Source organism: Corticium candelabrum, chromosome 19 (genome assembly GCF_963422355.1).
Source record: "Corticium candelabrum chromosome 19, ooCorCand1.1, whole genome shotgun sequence".
NCBI lineage: Eukaryota > Metazoa > Porifera > Homoscleromorpha > Homosclerophorida > Plakinidae > Corticium > Corticium candelabrum.
In genome coordinates, this window is record NC_085103.1 from 1,568,859 (window position 1) to 1,589,267 (window position 20,409).

Sequence of the window (20,409 nt, forward strand, 5' to 3'; positions counted from 1 at the left end):
TATGAACTTTCTACTTCCAGATTACTTATGAGACTTTGCTTTGGACTAACTGCTGAGATTAAAGAATGTAATGGTAGATTTAAAATTCATAGTGACAAATAGTGCTTAGATAGAAGGGCCGCCTAAATATATTTGAATGGTGATAGAAAATCATCAAAATAAATCATCAAAAATGTTTTCCATAGTAGACGATCGACTTTCAATCCAACTATAGAATGGAGACTTTGCGTTGGCTTATCTGGGTTAAATTTAATTAAGTCTTTTACTTCACGTTATGATGTCAGGATAATTTTTTTCTATAACACTCAATGTGTAGTTTGCTACATACTGACGATTTTATAAAAATTTACGTGTCGTAGATCAGGCGCGTACTTGAGGGGTTAAGGGTTGAGAAAGAACTGACTCACTTCAGTTGGAGGTCCGCTTGTACAGTCACAGTAGCTCTGTATGTAAACGACCGACCGGACAAAAGAGCGTATCCAGAACCGCTTATGCCTGGAGGCACAAACTTGTTGTAGTCTAACCCAACCATCTACATTTGTCCTGTTCATCACTGTCAACGCATGAATATGCATAAACTTGTAGCCTTTTTATGGACCAACTTTGTATATACCATATACATTGTTTCCAGTCTGGATCCGCAATTAAAAATTCTACCGTATCAGTCAATCAGTTAAAAGGCCAATTAAGAGGGTGTGTCCCGTAGCATCCAGAAATTTCACCATTTTTAGAGGTCAAGCTATGTCCGGGAAACAGACACACAGTACACAAACAACAAAGTAAAGAAGGTCTTCTAGGCTTTATGACTCATTGTTAATTAATTCAATCAGTACAACTCTGTTTTCAATCAAAGATGCACCCATGCAATAGTCAGGGCAAGCGTACCACTCACCACAGACAGCAACGTGTAACTTCCTATAGACTGCTATATGTTCAGAAAACTAATACACACTCGCGAGCGCGCGTGCGCACACACACACACACACACACACCACCACCACCACCACCACCCCCCCCCACACACACATGCACAAGCTCACGAGCATGCAGACACGCACGCACACACACACACACACACACACACACACACACACACTCACTCACACACACACACACACACACACACACACACACACACACACACACACACACACACACCATGCACATATGCAATCATGACAACCTGTTTGTTTCGGCTTCTTTCATCGTGGATTCTGGGCAAAATGAACAGGAATAGCTATGAATTTTTATGGCGATCGAATGTCAACAAAATAGCTTACATTCTCGTGCTATCTTGAGCAATATAATCGCGAGTAATGATGTCAAATGATTGCGATGCATTTTTATGTAACCCCTAGTATAGTGCGACTGAAACGTCAAAAATCATACCGCTGTACTTTCAAGTGTTCTTAGCCTATTTACTGTATGCATCTTGAAGCTGTTGTGTGTGTCTGTGTGTCTGTGTGTCTGTGTGTGGCTGATGTGTCAGGTACCTCTACGTGGTGAGCCCCGGTAACGCAGTTCCTGCGGCTAAACTCGACACCCGCTGACAGTTTTCGTGAGGAGTAGTCCAGATACTGGCAGCAGTTTCACTTCTCTTAGTTGTTTTGCAATCCAAGGAAGAAAGTTATCAATTTTTGCACGAGAGGTTGGCAAATTACATTGGTCATTTCAAGGTGAGCGAACGAGAGCAAAAGAAAGGTCGAAGGAACTTGACTATGTACATGGAACATATGAACTTTAGTTGAAAACTGTAGGGACGTACGAATTTGCAGAAAGAGGCAAGTAACAACAAGGGGTAATGTGGATAGAAAACTTGATCTTCTGGTTGGAGAGCTTCAACGTTATGGCGTATCAGTGGCTGGAATACAGGAGACAAAATGGTTTGGGAAAGATGTCTGGCGAGCGGTAGAAGGGTTCGCTCTTTTACACTCAGGTAGACCTCTCCCGGTTAATGGTGAAGTTCCAGTGCGTAATGAAGGTGTGGGAATTACACTGGATCCTCAAGCTACAGCAGCATGGAGGAATGCTGGGGAGGTATGGAAGGCGGTTAATTCCAGGCTTGTTACAGCAAGAATGAAATGGGTTGGTAAAAGACAACGGAGGCATGGGAGATTCAGGGAGACATTTAATACGTTCTTGTCTGTAGTTTGTGCTTAAGCTCCTCCTGCTAGGGCTCCTCCAAGTATGAAGGCTAAGTTTTTTCTGACTTACAAGACACTTTGGACCAGATACCACAAAATGACATTCTTGTGGTTTTGGGTAACTTTAATACTAGAGTGGGAGTGCTGGGGCAGAGTGATGATTTGTGGCTTGAGGTGATAGGAAAGAATGGGCTTGATGAGAGGAACCTGGGAGGGGCGATTTTTTTGCAGTTCTGCACAGTCAACCAACTAACAGTGATGAACACCTGATTCCAAAAGAAGAACTTTATTACGGCACATGGATGCACCAAGCAACTAAGAAACATCACATGATTGATCTCTTTGTGATGAGGGCAACAGAGAGAGGTTTTTTAAAGGAATGTTAAGGTGATGAGAGAGACCAATTGCTGGACTGACCATAAGATGGTCAGAGCTAAGATCAGAGTACGTTTACCACAAGTTTGTGGAACAAAAGACAAGATTCCTTTTGCTGTTCATAAGCTGTCTTCAAAGGCAAAAAAATGACTATAGAGATAACTTGGAAGATAAAATTCGGGTCAACAAACACTCCTTGGAGACATCCACAGAAGACAATTGGACAACTGTGAAGTTATCCATTACAGCAGCGGGGGAATCTGTGGGTAGAGGAAGAAGGAACCAACCAAAGTGGTTTGAAGAGAACACTGAAGTTTTGACGCCATTGATTGTGGCTAAGAAAAGGCTTATACTGCAAATCTCACAAATAACACCCAAACTAAGAAAAAAGAGTTTAGAAAACATCAAAGAATTGTGAAGAAAGCAGTAGATAAAGCCAAAGAGGAATGGGTATGTCGAGTGGCAACCGAAGGGGAAGAAGCTGTAAAAGATGGCCGGACTAGATGGAAGTGTATCCGAAAGCTACAACAAGCACATGCTGGTCGTAAACCAATCAGACATAGAGCAATCATGAAGGACAATGGCGAGCTAACACAAGGTCCACTAGAAGTGCTATCCCAGTGGCATCAGCACTCTTGCAGACTGTTGAACGTGGAGAGTAGGTTTAGTGAAGAGGTACTGGAGAGCATGACAACTATACCACCTTTTGCAGAACTGGATGAAGCCCCTAGTGAAGAAGAGTTGGTGAGTGCAATCTCCAAATTGAAGAAAGGCAAAACTGGAGGCAAGACCGGCATTCTACCTGAACTGGTCAGCTGTGGTGGCGCACAACTCTTGGATATATTACTATTGCTGACAAAGGACATATGGTAAGAAGGTAAAGTAGTGGGAGACTGGAAAGATGCAGTAGTTGTCCCTATTCGAAAGAAAGGAAATCTCCAAATGTGTGATAAATGGCGGGATATTAGTCTACTAGATGTCATAGGGAAGGTATTCGCTAGAATCATTCAAGAACGACTACAGACTATTGCAGAACATATCCTGCCAGAATCCCAGTGCGGTTTTAGAAAGAGAAGAGGATGTGTAGACATGATTTTTGTGTCTAGACAACTGATGGAAAAGGCTATTGAGCATGGTGAGGTGAAAATGGTCTTAGGCAAGGTTGCACTTTGGCTCCTACTTTATTGAACATCTACTTAAATACTATGGCAAAATGTTGGTGAGATGAGCGTGCAGAGGCTGGAATTAATGTACTGTTCAAACATGGCAGAAAGCTGGTTGGAGATAGAACTGGAAAGACGAGGCTGCAAGTAGTGAAGGTGACCGAGTCACAGTTTGCAGATGATGTGGCTCTGTATTCCAGTTCTCGTAAGGACTATGAAATGGCATCTAGAAAGTTTGTTGATATGGCAAAAAAATGGGGATTGACAGTTAACACTCAGAAGACAAAAGGAATAGTAGTAGGGACAGCGATTGATGACAGGGATATGGCTTCGGTACAAGTTGATGGAGGGGAAATTGATATGGTGGATTGCTTTACGTACTTGGGGTCTAATTTATCAAGAGATGGAGATGTCACACTAGATGTTACCAGTAGGATCGAAAAGGCTTCCAAAGTTTTTGGAGCTTTGAGAGGTCCTATTTTCAACAATTCTAACTTGTCAGTGGCTACCAAGAAAGCAGTCTACAGAGCAGTGGTTTTGGCAGTGCTATTGTATGGATCTGAAACTTGGGTGCTAAAACCTCAACACACTAAAAGGCTAAATGTCTTTCACAATCGTTGTGCGAGAACCATACATGGAGTCAACAGATTTGAGCAATGGCAGAAGAGGTTAACAACAAGTTTTAGCTAAAATTTTGGCATGCATTGGACAATCCCTGACATCATAATGGAGCAGCGATTGAAGTGGCTGGGTCATGTGGGTAGAATGAATGAGGAACGACTTCCAAAGAAACTGATGTTTGGGGAATTGAGGAAGACAAGACCTTGCCATGAAACAAGAAAGAGATGGAGAGATCTAGTTAGTCAAGATCTACAATTAGTAGATACCAAAGACATCTGGTACCAGAGATGCCAAGACCGGAATGGGTGGTTCAGTCTTTGTCAAAGGGGTGTTGAGAAGGTAGTCACAAATCGTAGGAAAAGCAGATGTGCAGCGGATGTACGATTCCAAGGAGAAAGCTTCTTATGTGAATGTAGAAGATCAGTTAGCCGACAAGGCGACCTCACAAAACACAGGCGGCTTTGTCCTAGTAATTTGCCAGTTGCCCAGGAGCACAATCCAAGGGCCTCGCTATCATAGTTTCTTTTACTATGGGCGGCTTCAAGGTTCAAGGTTCAAGGTGTTTGCACGGGCGCGTGCGTGCATGTTTGTAAACACATGCACATGTTGCACACAGAACTTGCTCTATTACAGATAGGCATTGCAGCTAGTGAATTCAGTGGTGCAGTACCTTCGGCAGTGGAGCAGCAGAGATATTATAGCCAATAACTAGGTCGAAATCCATAGGATTAGTAACCCAGTGGTTAATCGTTGAAGCAGTGATTACGACCAAAGCATGGGTTATAAATTGTGGACATAACATGTGTTTTTAATAGTTAGCACTAGCGGATCATGGGTTTACTTAATGGGTTAGGGCCATTCTAGAATAGTGAAATGCTCCTGCATTTCAGAAAAGCAGCTGTGAACATACTTGAGCACTTAATTGACACACAAGTGTATGTAATTGCTTGATCTTGTTTCCAGTCACTGTGAAAATGACACGTACACTATTTGCTTTTACACAGTTGTCACTTGCATGTGCGCCTGTATAGTGAACAATTTCTGATTCTGCAATGGCGTTGCTACGCACGAACCTGAAGAGGCCATGGCCTCCCCAATATTAGCATGTATGGCCTCTTATATGCTACACAAAATCTCACAAAATTTAGACCTTAGCAGCAGACCTCCCCAACTGTGGAGGTACGTCCAGTTACGCCCTGAAACCAGCAGATAGTTCTGTTGGTTAAAAGACAGAAATTACCATGATAGATGGATGATTATGTAGTAATTTGTAGTAAGCTATATTCATCTGTGCAGCATGGTTTCTGATGAATTTCAGCTGGCCAGACCTGGACTGGTTTTAGTTAAGGTGGTAGGTGACAACATAGATCGCAACGTGAGACCAGACTATCAACGAATGGATCATAGGACCTAGTCCTATCATCATTTCACTCAGTTGCCATCAAGAATCGTGTTGACCTTTTCTCTGCATCAAACGAGACTTCGCAAAAGAGACCGTTAGACCTTACAAATCTACTGTTGACCACCAACGATGTCAATAAGCTGAAAAGTGATTTCAAAGTCCTATTGTCAAGGTTTACATTGCAGTGGCACTAGGGATTGTTGGACATGTTAAGTAATGAATGGTTATTACTGATTTACAGGGTTGTAGTCCACCAAATCCACTGTGGTATGCATGTACACAATGACAACTGCATGAGTGGAAAATTCAAGACTTGTTTGACCTTGTCATTGTCTGCTTGATCAGTTGTCTCTGGGAGCACTGCTGCTAAATGAGAATAAACTCCCAGATATGTGCAAAATCTTGCAAACCCTTCAGCAGTACGTTCCATCCGTTGCCGTCACAAGATCGTACCATGTTGGCCAGGTGAACTTAACACTGGAAGATCATGACTTTTCTAAGGTTTTGTTAGGTGGTGACCAACTGACAGCAGCTGGGGCTAGAGGAGCTGCTGCTTTGAGAGATAGCGACAACACAAGTCATGACCGTCTAGAAGGATTTGAGGCTGTAATAGAATATTGGCATGCACGACTAGCATTTGCCAAGATGCTCAAGGTGCATTACATATCAAGAGGTTGTTATTGATAAGTCTGTTTAGGTCATCTGGAAACGTCTGTATTCGGGGAAGTCTGGACAAGATAAGGGGACCTTGTATCAGCTGAAACAGCTAATCAACAGAACTGCTGTCCGTGCTGATTTGAAAGTTGTAGAAGATTTCTTTTTTCTTGTTTGGCAAACAGATGTGGTTGCCAGTGCCACCCTTTGAAAAGTTGAGATACGAATACGGTCAGAATTCGGTGAGAGGTGCTACGTAGTTGAGCAGAACACGCGCCGAAATCGATGAATTCGCTGCGTACTCTGACGGTAGCGGTAGCGTAGCGCAAACAAGGCAGTATTTGCATCGGGTGGAATTCGGTCCGTATACGGAGTATGCGGTAGGTGTTCGCCTCGAATTTTGGCCACAGGACAGGCAGTAGTGATTCTCTTCGAATTTGGGCAGAAGTCTAGACAGTACAAGGTATTCGAAATCGTTGAAAAGTCCAGCTGCAACGCGCAACCATCAGACTTATCCATTTATCTATCTCTAAATAGATCCAATCCTCTGAACCGATTCGATACACTCACACAAGATATAAACAGTTAATTATTATCTGATTTGGGGTCTTGCATGCAGTCAGTGGCGTCGCTAGACATGAGCCTGGGGAGGCCCTGGCCCCCCAAATAGCTGTGGTCCACAACAGAAAGGTCTCAATCAAAAACAGTTAAACTTTAATATAGCTGCTGGCCTCCCTAGGTCCAGCGACGCCCTTGATGCAGTATACACATGCATGCAGGTGATGGTCTAGTTATAAACGCCTATATATAGATGGAGTATTCAATTAACCTCCTATCTCTCACATATAGCTTAGACAAAATTATACGTAACACGAAATTACATTCAAAAAAGCAATTTGGTACACACAAGTCCAGCTACACTACACTTGTACTAATCACACTCAATACAGTTAGGTAAACAAGACACATAGCAATTGTAACCCGTTTGAGAAGGAATTGTCATAAAAACTACCTTTTCAACTATCTCTACAGAGTCAATTGCTACAACACTACGTGAAACTTGCACGTTGTATATATGTGAAAGAAGATCACTGACAACATACTGATCAAGAATATCAATGTCACAGTATTCGTTGATTTGGGTGGATGACAGCAGTAGCTCGTTGACCAGCGCAATTGCCACATTCTCATACAAAATAAAAGCCTCCACAAGCCCAAATCTGACATCTCTTCTGACACCTGTATTGAGTTTCACTGCATATGACATACTCTTCTTGACTCTATGGTAACGTTTTGCAAACACGGTTTGGCCTTTCACAATCATCTTGTCAACAATGGACACCTGCATTGCAATCAATAAATATACATCAAACGCAATTTCAAAATGCAATTAAAACATCATGTCTCTAAATCTCACGTGCCTTAGTGTTCTGAAGCACACTAGGTAAACCTCTCTCATCACAAAACCTATTCACAGCAACCAAAGCTGAACTGTTCAGGTGTTCATTCTTTGATAATCCAACAGCAACACATCCAGAAAACAATTCACGTATTTGTATTCTAAAGTAAAAGATCAAATTATTTAGTGAATTTCTGAACATTCAATAATTTTCAAAATGCATACATAAACATCTGAAAAAGCTATAGCTAACTGCTTGAATACTAAGTGACATCTGTCCAAAAGCAATTGCTAACGTGTGTGAGTATCAAGAAGACAATATACACATACAGAAGGAAATACGTATACATGCACATGCACATGCACACAGTTTATAAACATCTATTCTCAATACAGACCAATATTTCTCCATTACTGTGTCAAAACTGAATGATTCTGATCAGACAACAACAATGATATGTACCTGATCAATGGTTCAACAAAAGTTCTAAATAATATTATAGTACAATGTTTCAATAAACAGCTATATCTGTCATGTCAAGTTTTACCTATTGGTGGCAAGTTTACAATATTTTGCAACAACATTCTAACCTTGGTTTATCAGTTGTATGTAGTAATCGTTGCCATAGTTGGAACACATTCACTGAGCAGTGCTGGACAGGTGATACATCTTCATCTTGCAGCAATAGCAGACCTCGTATAACTGCCATTGACGTGGAAGCCTAAGAGTACGACAATACATGATCATTATACATGTACCCTTGAAAGTAACAGCTTGATTTTCTCATAACCTGGGATGTAACATATCTAGTGCCATGAACATGGTTCCTTATTTGTCCGTTGATGGATTCGAACCAGAAGCAACTGTATGCCCATAATATGCCCCACCGTCTAACGACATCTGGCAAATGAGTCACAAGGTGAACATTCATTGTGCAGTTTTCAATACCTGCATAAACATAAGTAAAGTGCAATAGTCAATATAACAGCAAGCGAGAATACATCTAAAAGTGCTTTACCATAAAGTCGCTCATAAGCCCTATAAAAATCATCTAACTGGCACTTGACTCGATCAAGTTACCTAAGAGTTACTGACAGACCATTCTAGGTTACCATTGCTGAAACAAACATGGCATAGTGAACAAAGTAGACAGGAGGAAGGATGCCAAAAAGCACGGGAACAGAATAATGGAACAACCATGAACGAAGTTCATTGGCTAGATAAGACAAGAACGTGGAGTATAAACCAGTAACTACTAAGTGCGAAACCAAAACTTTATGAAACCTTTCCAACCAGACGCATCTCTCAAAGTTCTAGGTTTCCTTGTAATAATATCTGGCACTTCAATTTTCAAGAGTCGGTTATCCAGAGCATCAATCTAATGCAAGCACTGAACAGTTAGCAAACTATATAAATACCTTCACATACTGGATCCACAGAAGATACCTTGTCACCAATGTAAAACACGTGATGTCGATTCACTGGTTGTAGCCATAACTCCAACAACTTCTTTGCCAACCCCAACAGCATACCATGCATCCAGTCTATTACAACTCCCTTTGACATGTCAAAGGGTTTTGCTAGCAGCAGTGGAGATGCACTTTTAATACCACCAACCTGTAAATGTATATCAATTAATTGACCTACTAGGCAACCGCAGACAAGACTGTCCTAACAGGCTCTCCCCTGGAATTTGCTGATTTGGCATCTCTTTTTAGAGACTGTTGAATTCTTGTACGTGCTTCATTCTCATAAGGCCAATATGTCTGGGTGGATACGACTGTGCCAACTTGCTCACAATAAAGGCACGAGCTTTTGCCATTATACTGCTTCATACAAGTAATTAAAGCTCTTGCTGGGAGATCAACAGTGACAAGAAGCAGAACAGGATGGCATCGACCTTTCCAGAAAGAAGTCTCAACTGGTATCCCTAGTGCACAGACAAGTAATGCATCCATTTTAATGTCAGCAGTTGAGTATATATCTGCCTGCCTAACTGTCTGCTTGCCTCTGTATTTTTATGCTTACAAGACTGCCTGTCAGAAACATGAAATATGCAAATTGTACCTTGCTCCAAGTGTTGACGTAATTGCCTCATTAATGGTTGCAGTAAGATGTACACATCTGGCTTCGATGCCTGACACCAAACAGCTGCCAGTATGACATACTTAGGAGAGAATCTATGTAGGAAACAGAATCACTGAAGCAGTGCACCAAAAGCAATTGACATCACAAGCCTACCTGAGCTTTGGTGGTAGCTCATTTACTGTCAGATAAACTGGCCACAGGCTGCCATTCTTGGAACTTCGAAAAACAGCTACACCATCCATGTTTAGAGTCAAAATAAGGTTACTCTTTGACATTGCAGATCTATGGAATAGGAGATACTTGGTATACTCCTTGCCAGTTGTGACATCCTCAACTACATCAGGATCTCCTAAATTGTCAGATCTCTTGTGTAGGTGTGATACAAAACTATGGTCTGAAAATCCTCTAATAAGTATGCAATTAATTTATGTCACAATTCTGAGACAATCATACCTTGGAAAAGTTGTTGAATTTGCTTTTGTAAATTGACTTGAAGATATTCGCCAACTGTTGCCGCTTGGTCACACTCCTGACAACTTAAACTTTCATTCAGAATTGAGTGGCACTGTTTGCAATAGTTAACAGTTTGCATTTCAGGTTGCTTCCCCACCATTTCTGCAAACCGTGACTTTAAAGTGTACAAGGAGGTAAAACCCCGATGATGATCTGGCCAGTGGGCAACCAGTAGAGCTATGATGTCATTGGCTGCACGAGTTGTGAGCTTGTGGCGACTGATCAAAACCATTGTCAACAAAGCACTGACCTTGCAAGAAAGAGGACAGCTGACAAACACTGGTGATGAAGACTCTTCCTGCCCAATTTCTTGAATATTTTCTTCATCGGATAAAGGAATGTCAGAGAGGCCAAATAGCAACTGATCATTAAAGCTACTGTTTGGTGACACATCTTTATCACTACTAGCACTGTTTCCATCACTAAGATGCATTTGACAACTTTGTGCAGCAGTAGCTACCTAGAAGAAAATCAACTTTGTTTATGAAAGCTTGATACGTATAATAATATCCTGTCTCATAGGTACCTTATATGTATGCATTTATGTATAATTCAGTATTATAGATATAATGTTTAAGATCCAAATCCAGTCACAGTACAGAATCATCTATGCATGCAGTGTCAGAGTTCAAGTCAAAAAAGGTTCTAAGCACATATTACAGTTTAGCTGAACACAGTTACTGTTGTTTCAGTAACTTAAAATGTCAGTCAGCAGATGCAGTTACCACCATAGAAGACAAACTAATTTATACAGTTGCACGTTCTTTTCAGATTATCTAGTTTCTGCCATTCAAAGAAGTTAAATAGCTAGACCCAATCAATGGAAGTAATTTGTTATAATGTAATGAATATCACGATCAGCTCAAAGACAAATAAAATGATATGTACTAACAAAAATGATTTTGTGTCCGCAGTTAATGCAACACAGCTCTCCAAAAAATTAAGCTTTCTGTAAAAAAGAGATAAAATAGTATTGCATATAGCATCATGTCTCGCACTCTTCAACTTACAGTAGCCAAAACATGAAATGAGTAGTAGCAAAATGTGACATTCTGTAGAGTGGTTGATTTAATTATGGCTCAGAAAACAAATCTCTGCGCAATAACATAAAAGCTAACTAGAGAGAGACTGGACAATGTCCACAAACATGCCTCTGCATGCTGGGCAGGCATCATATGCATGTTGAGCCTAACACAATAAATTGAGAAAACAACAGCACAAAAATCTATATAACTGCATGGTATTTGATGTAAATATCAAGAGTTGTGTCAACATTCAGAATTAGATAATGAATCATATTTAATAATAATGTTATAATAATGTTCTATCAGAAAAGACCAATTAAGTTCAAAATATCCACACACACACACACACACACACACACACACACACACACACACACACACACACACATGCACGCATGCACACTCACTCACACGCATGCACACTCACTCACACACACACACACACACACACACACACACACACACACACACACACACACACAGACACACACACACAAACAGACACACACACTCAGACACACACACACACACACACACACACACACACACACACACACACACACACACACACACAAACACACAGACACACACAAACACACACACACACACAGACACACACAGACACACACGCACACACACACAGACACACACAGACACACACACACACACAGACACACACACAGACACACACACACACAGACACACACACACACACACACAGACACACACAGACACACACAGACACACACAGACACAGACAGACACAGACACAGACACAGACACACACACAGACACACACACACAGACACACACACACACAGACACAGACACAGACACAGACACAGACACAGACACAGACACAGACACACACAGAGACACACACACAGACACACACACACACACACACACACACACACACACACACACACACACACTTCAATTGCAGCTCTGAAGCAAGTAGATTTGATATATACGTACAGATTCTCTATATCATACTATCCCTCTACTACACGTGCAATTACTTATAATTAACAGTAAGCATACCGTTGAAGACATTTCTCTGACAGTTTGAACCAATGTGGACAAGTCATCATGTTGAGCCCTTGATGCTGTTGAGCGATGCCTTCTTCTTTCTTGTATTATTTTCACGGGTACCCGAAACTCACGGTACGTTCTCCTCCTTTTGCGCCCAAGCGGACTCACTAATTCTTCCACATCGCGACCTGAGTCTTCTTCATCAGCTTCGAATTCGATTGGATTGTTCATTTGGTCGATGTCCGCAACACTCTCACGATCGACAATCACACCTACTCTCTGTACTGAATGGAATGCGATAATTGATGAAGTCATAACCTCGTGCAATCAGTGGGCCAATGAGCAATGATTATACGTCCATGTGCTCAGTTGTCGCTTATTACCAAGTCTTAAGCCTGGTTCACAATATTGATGCCGACGTCGACGTCGACGTCGACAATAGAAATGAATCCTATTCCAGCGTCGACGTCGGCGTCAACATCAAAGGATGCCGCCGACGTCGAGGCGGTTTCTTTGAAGTTTGACGCTCAACTCAGCGTCGGCGTCATATTGTGAACCAGGCTTTACAACTTGGAGATCAATGGCAGAGAAGACGAAGACAAGAACCACACGACCCACACGAATTAAACAACGGGTAAATCAACAAGATGACTATATTTACGACAGTGCTGAGCAGAGTGGTTCGAGTAGGTCTAGCGAGCCAGTCGGCTGGTCACGTTTCTACGATATATCTTTGTGAACTTCAGAGTCAACTATTCCTGTTTCTGTAGATTGCTTGACGACTGTCAATATAAAGTTCGATGCAGACAACGTGAAAAGGGTGGTCACGGAGCCGTGGAGGCTGACAGATAAGCATGGAAACATGGTTGCATTCGACGAAGTTCGTCCACAATGCAGGCTTTTCTGCTTTTACTCTCCGGACAAGACATCGTACGCTTGCCGTGTGACATCAGTCGTTACAAAAGGCACACTGAAAGGTCTGTCTAGCTGTAGAGTACTAGTAAAATGGACAATTATGATTGTTGGGGCGAGCTCCAGTACACGTACCTCAATTTTTTGTCAGAACTCACTTTCCTATTCTCTTACGTTGCGTCAATTGGGAGTCACCTCACTCTTTTCGTAAAAATACAGTAAACCCCTGGAAGGGGACCCCTACTTCAGTTGTGGCGCATGTCGTGCCGAGTCAAAATTGCATTGATCTGGCATCGTCGTTATGTTGATCCGTCTCCCCATTCGGTTGTAAATCCGTATGACAATAAATTGAATTGCTGGTTTAATTGTTACACATGCATGTACATGCACGTTAGTTACATGTACGCTAGATACAGAAATCTCAAACCAGTACACAAAGAAAGGATCTCGTCAAGGCTCGGCCTAGTAAATGTCTGGGCATGCAGTGAAATATCTTGATAATTCGCATGAATTACTCGTTCACCATGAAGGAAGGTGGTGTCGGTTCTCAAAGAATTGTCTTAGTTCTGACCTTGTGTTCTGTAATGTTTAGGTGCACAACAAGGAGGCTCTCAACGGAAAATAGAATATGATGAAGTAAGATATACTCGTGTACAGAGGCATTTGCTGATCATCTGAATGTACTGTGTGGTTCTTGCAGACAGACTCTCTTGTCAGAGAAGTCAAGAAATGTAGAAATGCTTCTCAAGCAAAGAAGGCATCATCATCATTACTGTAATAGAGGTTACTAGATTGTGTTGGCCACTCCTATGGGAGGGACCATAACCGCGTATATAGTTAAGAGTATGGTTTAGCCTGGGGGCTTTGAGAGGTGAATAGAGTTGTGTACAAGGGAAGAAGGCCACTCGGTGTCTCTCACTAAGAACCCAATAGTACATGGTGTCAGAAGTGGCGCAACTCTAGAGAACTACCGGCGATGGATACGTTCCAGGTTGCACCTCCAGAGACGTTTGATTTCTCGTCCCCTGAGCAATGGTCAGGGTGGAGTCGTAGATTTGAGAGATTCCGAACCGCTTCAGGTCTCGTGGAGAAAGAAGACGCAATGCAGGTCAGTACACTCGTGTATAGCGTGTCTCACCCTCACTGAGCAGCAGAGAACGAAGTATGCCGACGTCAAAGCTGGGTTAGATGGCTACTTCGTAAAAAAACGAAACGTGATCTTTGAAAGAGCAAAATTCAACCAACGACGCCAGACGAGAGATGAACCGGTCGAGACATTCATCACAGCGTTGTACAGCTTGGCGGAGCATTGTGAGTTTGGGGCACTCCGCGAAGAGCTAATTCGCGACCGCCTGGTGGTGGGGTTGCGGGATGCCAAATTATCGGAAGCGTTGCAGATGGACTCAGATTTGACTCTTTCGACGGCAATAACAAAATCTCGTCAGAGCGAAGCTGTAAAAGAGCAGCAGACTGTTGTTCGAAATGAACTACCCTTGGAATCTCAGAAGTCAACAGAGTTGGAAGCAGCTCAGATACGCCGCGTGAAGCGATCGCTAACAGGGCAACGAAAAAGCAAGCCGGCGCATTTTCAAGCTAGTCGAGTCAGCAAAAAAGCAAACGAGCACACCTGGAAGTACATGCCAGAGGTGCGGCGCAGAAATTACACACGGTAGAGAGCGGTGTCCTGCGATTAACGCGAAATGCCACAAGTGCGGGAAGTTGGGACACTATATGTTTGGTAACATTACAACAGAGCTACAACCAACGGAAGCCAGACTGAGAGGGCCCGGAGATAATGTGCTACGTGTTCGTGGTAAGTTTACTGCAAGATTACAATACCGCCAGAGGTCATCACAGCAGGAGGTTTACGTGGTGCGTGATGTTGAACGGGCGTTATTGGGGCGGCCTGCAATCGAGAGCCTTCAATTGCTAAAGAGAATAGATTCAGCAGTGAGACAGCCATCATGGTCAGTCCAAGAATAGTTTCCTCAACTGTTCCAAAGACTGGGAAAACTAGAAGGAGAGTATGAGATCAAGCTGAAAGAGAATGCAACACCTTTCACTTTGTCCACTCCCCGTCGTGTGCCGCTGCCACTCATGAAAGAAGTGGAGACGGAGCTTGAAAGAGTGTTGATGGAGGGAGTGATTTCTCAAGTTGAAACGCCAACTGATTGGTGTTCCGGCATAGTTGTAGTGCCAAAATCAAGAGGAAGAGTTCGAATATGCGTAGATTTGTCTAGACTAAATGAGAGTGTATTAAGAGAGCGTTTGATGTTACCGTCTGTAGACTACACATTGGGTCAATTAGCTGGAGCTAAGGTGTTTACGAAATTGGAGGCCAACAGTGGATTCTGGCAAATACCATTGTCCAAAAATTCAGCTCTTCTCACCGCTTTCATAACACCATTTGGAAGATTCTGCTTCAACAGACTCCCATTTGGTATTTCATCAGCTCCTGAATTGTTTCAATGTCGAATGTCTAACCTTCTGACTGGAATGGAAGGAACTGTATGTTTTATGGATGATATCTTCATCTATGGAAGTTCACAAGAAGAACATGATGCTCGACTCTGCAAGGTTTTGGAGAAACTGAGGGAGTCAGGAGATACTCTTAATCGAGAGAAGTGTGTGTTTTCCCTTCCAAAGATAAAGTTCTTGGCACAAGTCATTGATCAGAAATGGATCAGAAGCGAACCTGACAAAGTGAAAGCTGTGTTACAATTGAAAGAACCAACCAACACAGCTGAAGTGAGACGTGTCCTAGGTATGGTGAACCACTTGGGTAAGTTCATTCCAAATTTGGCAGAGAAAACGGAACCACTGAGGAAACTTCTAAGCAAACAGAATGCTTGGATCTGGAAATACTCGCAAGCAACAGCATTTCAGAAGATCAAAGAGGATCTCATAAAATCACCAGTTTTGACTTTGTATACACCCACTCGAGAGACGGTGGTGTCAGCTGACGCATCATCTTTTGGCTTAGGTGCAGTCATACAACAGAGGCAGGACACAGGAGACTTCAAACCGATAGCATATGCATCGAGGTCGATGACTCCCACTGAGCAAAAATATGCACAAATAAAGAGAGAAGCCTTGGCTGTTACATGGACATGTGAGCGTTTTAGTGATTATCTTTACGGTATGAGATTTCAGGTGGAGACAGACCATAAGCCTCTAGTTTCTTTACCTAGTTCAAGCAAGAGGCTGGATGAGCTACCAATACGTATTCAGAGATTCAGGCTTCGACAGATGCGATACAACTTCTCAATAAGTCATGTCTCAGGAAAGAAATTTTTCACACCTGACACATTGTCCAGAAGTCCAGTACAGATAACTACGGAATCAGCTCATGAGTTGAAAACAGCAACTGAAGCCTATGTCGAACTAATCATCAACCATCTTCCTGTGACGGAAAAACCACTGAAAGACATACGGGACAGACAGACTACAGACAACACATGCAATCAATTGAAACGATTTTGCATACAGGGATGGCCAGCTAAACACTTCCTGAAGGGGCCAATCAAGAAGTATTATCCTGTATTTACAGAATTGTCAGTCCTAGATGGATTACTTCTAAGAGGCAATCGGATAATTATTCCAGAATTATTACGAGATGAGATTATAAAGAGACTCCAGACAGGCCACATGGGTATCACAAAGACTCTGGATCGCGCAAAAGCAGCAGTTTGGTGGCCAGGAATGAGTTCTCAATTGAAAGAGACAGTGGAGAACTGCACTGTTGGCAGCAAAGAGCGCAGCAATAGAGCTGAACCTCTCATTCCTACACCTTTGCCAAGTCGTTCCTGGCAATGTGTCGGAACTGATCTTTTCGAATGGAAGGGACAATCGCATCTTTTCGTAGTAGACTATTTGTCAAGGTATCCAGAAATAGCGAGACTATCAGATGCGACATCAAAAGTTGTGACTGAACACATAAAATGGTTTTTTTCCCGACATGGAATTCCCGAAGAAGTTCGATCAGACAATGGGCCTCAGTATTCTTCTGCCGCATTTGCAAAATTCGCAAGCGAATACGAATTTTCGCATATTACTAGCAGTCAGCTACACCCTCAGAGTAATGGCGAGGCTGAGCGGATGGTCACAACTGTGAAGAGTCTTCTCAAGAAAGCAACAGATCCATATTTAGCATTATTGGCATATAGTAGATTATAGTAAACATGCTAGCTAGCTATCTGGAGCTATGCATGCACTCTAAGTACATGCTAGTTTGGCTAATCACAGACCCTACAGCAGAGAAGCTTTGAATTCTCCGCAGACCTAATATCTTTAGATATGAGACTAGTAGTCATATAACGCCCCATTTGAAGTTGCTCATCAACTATGTTTAACTAACAATGTCTGGCTCTGTATTATATGATAGAGCAGTTTACAACAAGTTCAAAACACTCTCCTGCTAGAGAATGCTGCTCAGGCAGAGTTGAAATCAACTGTTGACTCATTGGCTTCTCAGTCGGATACCAGCACAGTTATGATAGAGGATATACACAAAATATTGCTTAAGTACAAGCAGATGAAGGTAATTATCGTTACACCTAGCATGTGTTGAACACATAACAACAGCTTTGCTTTCAGATTCCTGTCAAAGTTGGGAAGACTGATCTTCCACCTCACCAAGCTCAACATACTCAAACAAGGAGCACATCATCAGTGGAAGAGCTTGACAGGTCTGTTGTTATGTTGGAATCACCGCCTGCTCCATCTCATATACAAGATGCTTCATCAAGTGAAGGTACCAGATATACTTTCATTTAGTTTTGTATAGGAACTATTAGTCATCTGTTTGTGTAATTATCAGTTGCGTTTGTTGGAGATAGAAGTCTGAATGTGATGGTTCCTATTCTGTGCTTAAACAAAGCTGAGGCTGCTATTAACAGAACAGAGTTAGCAAGGAACCTGCTAGACACTCTGTCTTCTAAGGAAGAGCAGGCTTCCAGCAGCATAACAGGGAAAGAACAAGAAAAGCGACAGCTGGATGTGAAGAAAATGGAAGCTTTAAGAAGTATGTCTGCTTGTCTTGTTCATCACTGTGACCGCTGATTGCTTTGTGGTGGTGTTCAGGTCACTGTATGCTGAGATTTCCTTTGGAACCAGATGAAAACCTAAAGGTCGTTTTGAACAAGGTGAACAAAGTGCTTGGAGACAAGTGCCGATTTCAGTCTAAGAAGTGACTGGTGTAGTTTATGTGAGACTTGTTGCAGTGTAGTACTGTATAGTAGAGATCGATATTCTGAATTGACGTGGCATTGATATACGCATACATTGTACACAAAAGGTCCGGCGAGTTTTTCGTTTGCAACTAATTCGGTACGAATTCACTGAGTATAGAAATGGCCACAATACGCAGAGAATTCGAATAGACTCCGCCTCCGTTTCTGCTGCAATACACTGCCAGTTCTGCTGGAATACACTGCGAGTTCTGCTGGAATACACTGTGATTTCTGCTGAAATACACTGCGAGTTCTGCTAGAATACACTGCGAGTTCTGCTGAATTTTGGTGTCAATACAGAGCAATTTCTCACCTAATTCCGCGTTGTTTAGTAAGTATTCGGCCCGAAGTCACTAAGTGAAAGTGGCCAAAACTTGCAACAAACCCGGAGCGAAATTGCTTGAGTGTAGGGGTAAATTCAGTACGAATACGCAACAGATTCTCCCGAATTTGAGTGCAAATACGAACTATGTTATTGCCGAATTCTAGCCGAATTCGCATCTCAACTTTCCAAAGGGCAAGACTGTTCTGACCAAAGAGATCATCGTTGCAGTTGATGTTCTGGCTAACAAGATGGTTGAGATGTTTGTTGAACTATCTCCATCAGAATTTCCTGCTCATCCTGTACGGTCTACAAGTATTCAACCTAGGTCTGCTGTATCACGGTTTTCGTGATGCAATTCGAGATGGTGATGGCGATCGCGTAATTTTATATTGGAAAGCACTTTTGATCATCTTCAGAACATCAAACTACCACAACTACAGCAAAGAGGCATTACTTTTACTTGTGCAACAACAAACCTTCCCTGAAAGATTGGCAATGCAAATGAAATGGTCAAGATTTGTAAATAACAAAGGTAGAACTGGCTGTAACATCCCTTGCGACCTAGCAATGGAGCATCTGAATCGAAGACTAAAATCCATTCTTCACAACCTGGAAGCTAATATCCAGCCTAGTTCAATTGTTAGAGATGCCAAGAGCATTGGCATAATAGATAGTTACGTACAACATTTGAAGAATCTCTTCACATCCATCCTGCTTCTGCCCATCATCCAGTGCTTACTGATTACAAGGATTTCAACAAAGTTTTGGATGTGCTACTGGACAAGGACGTTTTCCAGAAAATGAATGAAAAAAGGCAACATAGCCAGTTCAAGTTTTCTCATACACTTTTTGAGCAAGGAGACAGAGACAAAATTGTTAATTGGATGGAAAAAACATTGGGTCAGATGTTTCATAGCATTGGAATTGAAGAATAAGAAGAAGAGGCATCAGCAACCAAAGATGATGACGGTGAGGATGATGATCCAACAACTGCAGGAATGACTATTGTTTGAAAGCAGTATCTATATAGTTTCATTCATCCAGACAGCCATCCTTCTATACATTCATATACATTCATATACATTTATACGGTATTACCTTGCATGATAATACATTACGTTACTAGCAGACAGAGACAGACACGACAGAGACATTTTCAAACCTGATGCATGCAAGCTTGACACTTGCAGTAACTAAAGATTTTATACTGTGTACCTTTGATGTTAATGCTGACATATCTCTGTCTGGATTGTACAGTGTTGCAGTTTGTCGCCTTGTGCTAAATATAATTTCTATTATCTCAGAAATATGTGTCACAGTGTGATGCCTGGTTCTTGTCCTAGAGTTTTATGGGAGCATAGACAGAAATATTATATCTATTGGTATATATACCGTATACCGCTTGCTAGTTATAAGCATGGCCTAACGTGCTGTAGTAGTGTTTCTTGGATTGGCTTTGGATTGGCTTGCATTCAATACTCATAGATCTCAAAACTATCCACTCATTTTTTCAATATCATC

The 20,409-nt window shown here is 42.0% G+C and overlaps 1 protein-coding gene and 1 long non-coding RNA gene across 2 annotated transcripts; one reads left to right on the forward strand and one right to left on the reverse strand.

The window, feature by feature from the left end:
* Nucleotides 1-7,785: 7,785 nt before the first annotated feature.
* On the reverse strand, nt 7,786-12,735 carry LOC134195258 (uncharacterized). Its single transcript, XM_062664265.1, has 11 exons — nt 12,430-12,735; nt 10,301-10,820; nt 10,001-10,241; nt 9,827-9,939; nt 9,436-9,689; nt 9,206-9,376; nt 9,044-9,137; nt 8,778-8,975; nt 8,550-8,707; nt 8,350-8,480; nt 7,786-7,919 (listed from the first exon to the last, which is right to left on the reverse strand). The coding sequence occupies exons 1-8, from the start codon at nt 12,733-12,735 to the stop codon at nt 8,863-8,865; spliced, it is 1,812 nt and encodes a 603-aa protein (XP_062520249.1). The 3' UTR covers nt 7,786-7,919; nt 8,350-8,480; nt 8,550-8,707; nt 8,778-8,862.
* Nucleotides 12,736-12,925: 190 nt separating this feature from the next.
* On the forward strand, nt 12,926-13,952 carry LOC134194451 (uncharacterized). Its single transcript, XR_009972212.1, has 3 exons — nt 12,926-13,054; nt 13,191-13,397; nt 13,925-13,952. It is a non-coding gene; the product is annotated as an uncharacterized LOC134194451 (long non-coding RNA).
* Nucleotides 13,953-20,409: the final 6,457 nt, after the last annotated feature.